At 40.6% G+C, this 8,245-nt stretch overlaps 1 protein-coding gene across 4 annotated transcripts in view; it reads right to left on the bottom strand.

Annotated features, from left to right (window-relative positions):
• The window catches only part of ABCC4 (ATP binding cassette subfamily C member 4 (PEL blood group)), a 343,233-nt gene that overhangs the window by 171,562 nt on the left and 163,426 nt on the right, over positions 1 to 8,245 (bottom strand). For all 4 annotated transcript variants that reach the window (XM_023726694.1, XM_023726693.1, XM_004371394.2 and 1 more), the window contains 4 exons: positions 6,834 to 6,974; positions 6,426 to 6,463; positions 5,934 to 6,028; positions 3,608 to 3,754 (listed from right to left, as the gene is read on the bottom strand). In XM_023726694.1, the coding sequence (XP_023582462.1) occupies positions 3,608 to 3,754; positions 5,934 to 6,028; positions 6,426 to 6,463; positions 6,834 to 6,974 (421 nt within the window). The remainder of the gene's footprint in view (positions 1 to 3,607; positions 3,755 to 5,933; positions 6,029 to 6,425; positions 6,464 to 6,833; positions 6,975 to 8,245) is intronic.

Below are 8,245 nucleotides of genomic sequence, written 5' to 3'. Positions count from 1 at the left end.
TGTCGTCATGAACATTAGAGGCTGTGATAACAGAAATTCAGTCTAACTTAATGCTCCAAACTTTACGACTGTAGTTTTCAAATTAACTGGCAAGGTAGAGTGACTTCATAGTTGTGATGATATATAAGTTTTACTTATAAGTACACTTTTTAACTACAACTATAATAATACTGTATATTTGTGTGGACCTTTGCGATTTACAATTCCTTGGGCTTTGCCCTGTGTCTGGACTTAAAAAAAAAAAACTGTTGAATAAATCTACACAAGGTGCTTTCCAGAACAATCTCATTAAACTTCACAACAATCTTGTGAAACAGGAAGAGCAGGAATTTTTATTTCCATTTCACAGGTGAGGAAACTGAAGTCCAGAGATAAATCGTCATCATCATCGCTAATATTACTAGGTTCTGACCATATGATAAGCACAGGTCCAAGCTCTGTGAATGTATCAACCTGCGTAATTCTCACAGTATTTTAATAAGGCGGGTGTCTCAGTCATCTAGTGCTGCTGTAACAGAAATACAGGTGGATGGCTTTAACAAAGAAAAGTTTATTCTCTCACAGTCTAGTAGGCTACAAGTTGTAATTGAGGGCACCAGCTCCAGGGGAAAGCTCTCTCTGTCGACTCTAGAAGAAAGTCCTTGTCATCAATCTTCCCCTGGTCTAGGAGCTTCTCAGCACAGGAACCTCAGGTCCAAAGGACACGCTCTGCTTCTGGTGTTGCTTTCTTGGTGGTATGAGGCCCCCACCCCTGCTCACTTCCCTTTCCTTTTATCTCTTGTAAGATAAAAGGTGGTGCAGGCCGCACCCCAGAGAAACTCCCTTTACATTGTATCAGGGATGTGACCTTAGTAAGGGTGTTATAATCCCACCCTAATCCTCTTTAACATAAAACTACAATCACAGAATGGAGGACAACCACACAATCCTGGGAATGGTGGCCTAACCAAGTTGACACATATATTGGGGGGACACAATTCATGACAGCAGGTATGCAGATTATCCCCATTTTATAGATAAGAAAACAGAGGCACAGAAAAGTTAAGTAACTAGCACAGAAGTATTAATATCAGTAAATTGTTGTTGTTAGTTGCTATCGAGACGTTTTCGACTCATGGTGACCCCATGTGTGCAGAGCAGAACTGCTCCATAGAGTTTTCAAGGCTGGGACCTTTTGGAAGCAGATCACAAGGCCTGTTTCCCGAGGCGCATTCGGGTAGATTTGAACTGCCAACCTTTCAACTAGTAGTCAAGTGCTTAACCATTTCTGCTACCCAGGGACTCCTGTAATAGTAACTAGCATCAGCTATTAATAACTAGAACCACCTATTACTATTAGGAACTAGCACCAAGACTGAACCCAGGCAGCTGGCTCCAGAGTCCACAACTTTACCCATAACATCACGCTGCTTTGAGATCTGCCTACCCACTACTACCCACGTGACTTGGCCTTGGTTGTACAGCTAGTCCACGGCAAGGCCAAGGCTACGCCCATGCTCCCTCCAGTCCTCCCTCCTGTGTCTACATGTCCTGTCCATTATCAGTGTACCAACGAAGCCACTCTGGGTCTCAGCACAAGCTCAACTGACCAAGGTGGGGTTATATGTTGATGACTGTCTTGGACTGAATTGTGTCCCCCAAAAAATGTCTGTCAACTTGGCTAGGCCATGATTCCCAGTGGTGTGTAATTGTCCTCCATTTTGTCATCTGATGTGATTTTCCTGTGTGCTGTAAATCTTACCTCTATGATGTTAATGAGGCAGGACTCAATCTACAAGATTAGGTTTTGTCTAAAGCCAATCTCTTTTGAGATATAAAAGAGAGAAATGAGCAGAGACATGGGGACCTCATAATACCAAGAAAGTAGTGCCAAGAGAAGAGCATGTCCTTCGGACCCATGGTCCCTGCGCTGAGAAGCTCCTAGACCAGGGGAAGACTGATGACAAGGACCTCTGGCTAGAGATAGAGAAAGGCTTCCCCTGGAGCTGATGCCCTGAATTCAGACGTTTAGACTACTAGACTGTGAGAGAATAAACTTCTCTTGTTAAAGCCATCCACTTGTGGTATTTCCGTTATAGCAGCACTAGATGACTGAGACAATGACTAACTCTTCAAAGGCACCTCGGTCAGGGAGGCTACCTTCAGAAGCACAACATCAGGGTGGAGGCATCAGCAACTTGGAAACCACCAGGTACACTCACAGCAAGGAACTTACTACTGAAGAACCAGAAGGCAGATAGCACCAAGTCTCTAATATGTAACCCAAAGTCCACTTCACACTGACAGAGTTAAAGCTTGCATTAAAGGAGATGTTCACACTTTACCAGTACTGAGTTTTAATTCATGTTTCATCACCATGTTAGGTAAACCAGAGTCAGGGTATGCTCAGGGTCTCTGTGGTTCCAGAAATGGATGGACCTACCAGTGAAATAAACAAAACACACAGCCTGTCTCATGTCATCCAGTCAGGTGCCTGCTAAAGCCGGCTTCCCTCCTGGACACCCTTTTAGCTCAGTAACGAAGTCACTCCTGAGATTCACCCTTCACTCAAAGATTAGACAGGCCCACAAAACAAAACAAGACTAAATAGGCACACCAGCCCAGAGGCAAGGACGAGAAGGCAGGAGGGGACAGGAAAGCTGGTAATGGGGAACCCAAGGTCGAGAAGGGAGAGTGTTGACACATCATGGGGTTGTTGACAAATGTCAGAAAACAATATGTGTAACTAACTGAGCAGCTAGTTTGTTCTGTAAACCTTAATCTAAAGCATAATTAAAAAAAAAAAAGATTTTAAAAAAATACAGTACAATAGTAAATAAATAAATAGAGCTTCCCTGATATGCAGAGGTCTTTCCTAAAGCATGCCAGAGCCTGACCAGCTGCCACTGAGTCGACTGAGACTCATGGCCAAGCCACGTGTTTCAGAGTAGAACTGCACATAGGGTTTTCATTGGCTGTGACTGTTCAAAAGTAGATTTCTAGGCCCTTCTTCCGAGGTACGCCTCTGGGTGGATTTGAACCACCAACTCCTAAATCCAAAAAAACCCACTGCTGTAGAGTCGATTCTAACTCATACAGACCCTGTAGGACAGAGGAGAACCACCCCACAGGCTTTCCAAGGCTGTAATCTTTAAGGAAGCAGACTGCCACATCTTTCTCCTGCAAAGCAGCTGGTGGATTCAAACCGCTGACCTTTCGGTTAGCAGCCAAGTGCTTAACCACTGTGCCACCATGGCTACTCAGGGATTCCTAGAGTCATGTAAATATAGCCAATGCTTTAACATCCAACTACATTTCAGTATGTTTGCATTTAATATAGGTTATTTCATATGTCATAAAACAAAGGGATTCCTAAATCCTGCTGCAAACTTAACGTTCATTTATTTATACGCACCTACATATATTGGAATAAAAGACTGCATGCCACCTATACTGAGATTTTCTCTGGTAGAAGAAAAACAGCAGGGAAGCTTTTTGTGGAAAATGAATCAACACGCTATAGCGATTTCCTTCCAAGTATCTCCCCCAATTTCAAACAAAAAAATATAATCAGATACTAAATGTGTTAGCAAGACATATTTCCCAATAAACTTGTTGTCCGACTTACCTACTGGATTTCTATCAAAGAATAACACTGGAACTTTCAAAATTGACTCAAACATTTTGTTGTGCAGAGTTTGAGAAGAATTAACAAGGACGTAGAATACCAACAGAGACCTTGCGATACCAAAGACAACAGTGGCTGCAGTCAAACCTGAAATACAGAAACAGCCCTTAGCAAGCACAGGACTTCTGCATTGCCCTACACAATGCCAAGGCAGGTCAGGCAGCTTATACAGGTATCACTGATTTCATTCCATGAAGTCTGTGGGCTCTACAACAGTAAAACATATTCACAAGATAAATCTACAATGGATTACAACCATTCATTTTGTCTCATTGAATGGAAGGGGGCGGTGGAATTAGTTGCAGACTGTAACTGGACCCTAGGCTTCCTAAACCAGTTATAACCAAACCAAACCTGTTGCCGTCGAGTTGATTCCAACTCATAGCAACCATATATGACAGAGCAGAACTGCCCCATAGGGTTTCCAAGGATTGGCTGCTGGATTCGAACTGCCAACCTTCTGGTTAGTAGCCAAGCTCTTAACTGCTGTGCCACCAGAGCTCCAAATCAATTACAAGTTTTATTAAAAAGTCAGAAGTAAGAAAAACAATTATAAAAAGTAATTGATCTGTTGAAATCGTATATGTTCTACTGTATATATTCTCAACAACAAAAACAAAATAAACAACAACAAAAAATTAGTTGATCTTCCCTTCTCCATAGTCCAAATCTTACTATTTACAACATGTCCCATAATCTAAAATTGTGCTATTTTGATGCCAGCACATGGTATTAACAGAATAGGAGAAATGATTTACCTTGTCCTTATAAAAAATGCCCAAGTCACTTTAAAGAATTTGAAAATATCACATTAAATTGCAAGTGAAAAACCTCTTAAGTAGCTGACTTCCAAGAAAACACACCAACTTAAATTTTAACATAAGACAACTAATCTAAACAAGTAACTAATTTTCCATTAAGTGTTTTCAAATAAATACAGCATTTTTAAATGAACAGTTTAAATGATATGTTTTTGAATCTTAGAAATTTTTAAAACTTATTTTGAGATAATTTTTGACTTGAAGAATTTCAAAAGCATTGCAGGGAGTTACTGTATATCATTAATTTTGTGTTAACTCTATATACAAATGATACATTTCATTAGTGAGATATGAATGAGTACCTATTATGCATATAAAAATTAAAATAACTTTCCTAGTATCTCTTGAACTCACAATGCTGAATAGAGAGGGGATAGCTCCTGTAATAAATATTCCATTGGGTAATTTTTTTCCCTTTAGATGATACATCATTGTTACTTAAACTGTGAAAGCAGCTCAAATGCCTAAACTCCATCAACAGGCATTTTTCTTAGCCCACAATCCTACATGAATATATAATATAATCGTTTTTCTTCTTCCGTCAGGTCTCACATGGTCCACCAATTCAGAAGGTAAACAGCTAATGGATTTAGATTTCTTAGCAATTGATCAAGGAAATAAATACCAAATTCAAATGAGTGGGTTCTTACAGAGATAACTCATTCTATCTTTGAGGAGAGCTTGTATGAGCGTTTGCTGCAGAAACATTTACAATTTTAGATAAGCATTTTCTTTAAAAAGTACATAATGCTACATATATTTCAAGTGCTCTTAAAAGAACAGAGTGTTGTGGTAATATCGGTCTGGAAAGACAAATATTAAATTCATATACAGTTGGGAATGTGATAACATTGTGATTCGAGGTAAGAAGGGGAAGGAACCTTTACTCCCAGACACAGGATTTGTCCCTGTTTAGCTTCCCTCTTAAATAATTAGTGAAGCCCGAGAGATGAGCAGTGTGGTGATGGGAGCTTTGCATACTGGGGAGGGAATAATGCTTTTATTTTGGGTGCTTTGCTTCCTGAGGATTGCATCCAAGTTAAATAAAAGACAGGGTTTATTCAGACAGAATTGGAACAATCCGAATCACAGGGTGGGGATCCGTTTCTAATCCCCTTGCCCATCCATATAATGATATAAGATTTAGCTAAAGCAACCTATTAGAATAGACAATAGCCACATATTTCCAGTGGCTGGCTTTCTGAATGCTCAATCCTGGTTTAACTTTCAAAATCCAGTACACAGCAAATTAAGAGTCTTCATTCAGCCTCTTTCTTCCAGTCAATTTTTAAAATAATTATTCTAATTAATTCACAGAGTAAATGCGACTCAGGCTCTTAATCTGTTAAGACATGACTGAATTATTGCTGGAAGCCCTACTCACTTACACAGGCTCATTGTAAGCACCTCAGACTTGCATAACAGCCCAAATGATTAAACTTTACCTGAATAAATTCCTAAGTACCAGTTAAGATCTAGCGTCTCAGTTACATTTCCTTTTCCATTTACAGTGATATTCAGTGCACTCTGCTCATTTGCCCTACGGAACAGGGGAAAAAGAAAAATATTAAGCTACAGATGAAGTTTAGATAAACACACACACACACAAATTAACCTCAATCTGGGAGAAATACTTTATGCTGGAGAATGATTGTCAGCTCCCACAGTCCTGGGTACGTCCATCCACCTTATAAAAACCCAATTTGAATCATGACTTCCCGTTCTCAAAACTGTCTGTGAACACGTGGCTGAGGATCAGACATGGGTACGGACCATTACGCGTCGCACTCCACCAGCAAGAACTTTAATTTCTTCTCAGGTAAACTAAGTGAGGATTAGATGAGAAGGCTGAACAACTCCATCTCTCCCCCAACTCTGGGGAAAAGTGAGGCTTTGCAGGGATTTTAGAACTTCCTGTCAGACGAGAAATAACTCACCAATACGAAAGCCACCAATCCTGAAGGACATAGGCAACCTGGAGCAGGAAAAACAACCAATTGCTGGGGTTACTAACCGACTCAAAACTCTTCATCATTAAAACAGAGAATCAAAAAATTCCAGAGAACTAAAATGGTCCTTTCAGTTTGGGCCTGCGCCAAGTGCAACACCCCAGGAAACAACAGGTGGAGTAAATGTACATTCCATTTTAAAAATCTTTGTTATTCTTCTTTCCTAAATGCTCTTTGTAATGTGTGCCCAACACCAGTAAACATCACTTATTTTGCTCCCCCCAGACAGAGCTTTTCAAGCTAATTCCAAGTGAATTGCAAAATGCAGTAATGACAGCATACACAGGGGTATTTATAATCATCAGTCTAAGGACAGAAACAAAGCTCACGATTTACCAGAGCAGCAGCGTTCAGCAGCATAAGGAAAACGATAATGAGCCAGTGGGCACCAGCTGCAAAGTAACTCTTATAGGCCTTCAAGCCAACTTTTCCTTCAGAACGGCTCTCCTCTGATAGCGTAGCCTGTACGTTCTCAGTCTGTGGAGGTAAGAAAAAGCCAGTAAGAAACAAAATTTAAAATAGTATACAAAAAAGTTTCAAAAGGTTAACAATGCATTCTGCTGGCGGAAGCTGCGACAAAACAAGCCTGTCTCATACACTGCCCCTGGGAGTGCAAACTGTGGAGAAGAATGTGGCAATAGCTACCCAAACCATGGATGTGTTTATCCTTGGACCTGGCCACCTCTAGCAATCTATAAGAAATAAAGAAATATCATTTGCATAAGGTTACTCATTGTGGCATGGCTTTGCCTGAAGTCCAACATCATGATTTCCAACACGTCAACATACCCGACTCAAGTATAAATGCAGAAGCTTGTTCCAAAATAATATACAAAGTGATTTGTAACGAAACGTGCTACTCTAGGTGATCTGTGTCATAAAACATAGAAGGAGCTCAAAATGTCAGCCAAATACAGTAACTGAGCTCAAATAGTGAGTTTCAGTAATCAGAGTTCGGATGGCGAGGATCCTGAGTTTCAGAGAGTAACTCCTGAGAGTTTGGAATGTCAGGGATTAATCTGAATGCTTGTTAGAATCACCCAGGCTCCTGGGTTTGGATAGTGAGGGTTTGGATGTGAGGAATACTTTATATATTTTTAAAGGTGCTCAAGTGCATTTATGAAGGAGCCCTGGCAGTACAAACAGTTAAATGCTTGGCTGCTAACAGAAAGGTTGGCGACCAGTTCAAAGCCACCCAGCAGCTCCTTGGGACAAAAACCTGGCAATCAATCTGCTTTCGTAAAGATCACAACCAAGAAAACCCCATGGAGCAGTTCTACTGTCACATGGGGTCACTATGAGACTGAGTTGAAAATGACCTGATGGCACCTAATAACCGTGAGGGCATTTCTGCCTGGAAGACTTAGAATGCTTCATAGATTCATGTGAGCTGAGGATGTGCATGGCACTATGTTAGCCACTGGGGATTCAAACATGGATAAGACATGGTTCCTGGTTTTGAAGGGTAAGAAAGGAAGGTGGGAACTAACTCTAAAGTTTCTACTGTGTGCCAGGAATTCTCGATGCACTGCATATACTATTTCTGGTCTATGACACATTAGACAAGTAAGCAAAAGAATATTGCCAGCCACCTGCAGTGCCCGAACATTGCAACTTATAGGAAAAGCAGCTGACTTAATGTGGGTCACACATTAAGACTCAGTCTATAAAAAAACAGTTGCTGGCCAACTGGAAGAGCGTAATCAGTGTCACTGAACTGTGCATGTAGAAATTTTTGAAATGGTGTA

This window comes from Trichechus manatus, unplaced genomic scaffold (genome assembly GCF_000243295.1).
Source record: "Trichechus manatus latirostris isolate Lorelei unplaced genomic scaffold, TriManLat1.0 scaffold00013, whole genome shotgun sequence".
NCBI classification, from domain to species: Eukaryota; Metazoa; Chordata; class Mammalia; order Sirenia; family Trichechidae; genus Trichechus; species Trichechus manatus.
The sequence above is the reverse complement of the archived record's forward strand: the minus strand, read 5'-3'. Positions and strand labels throughout refer to the sequence as shown.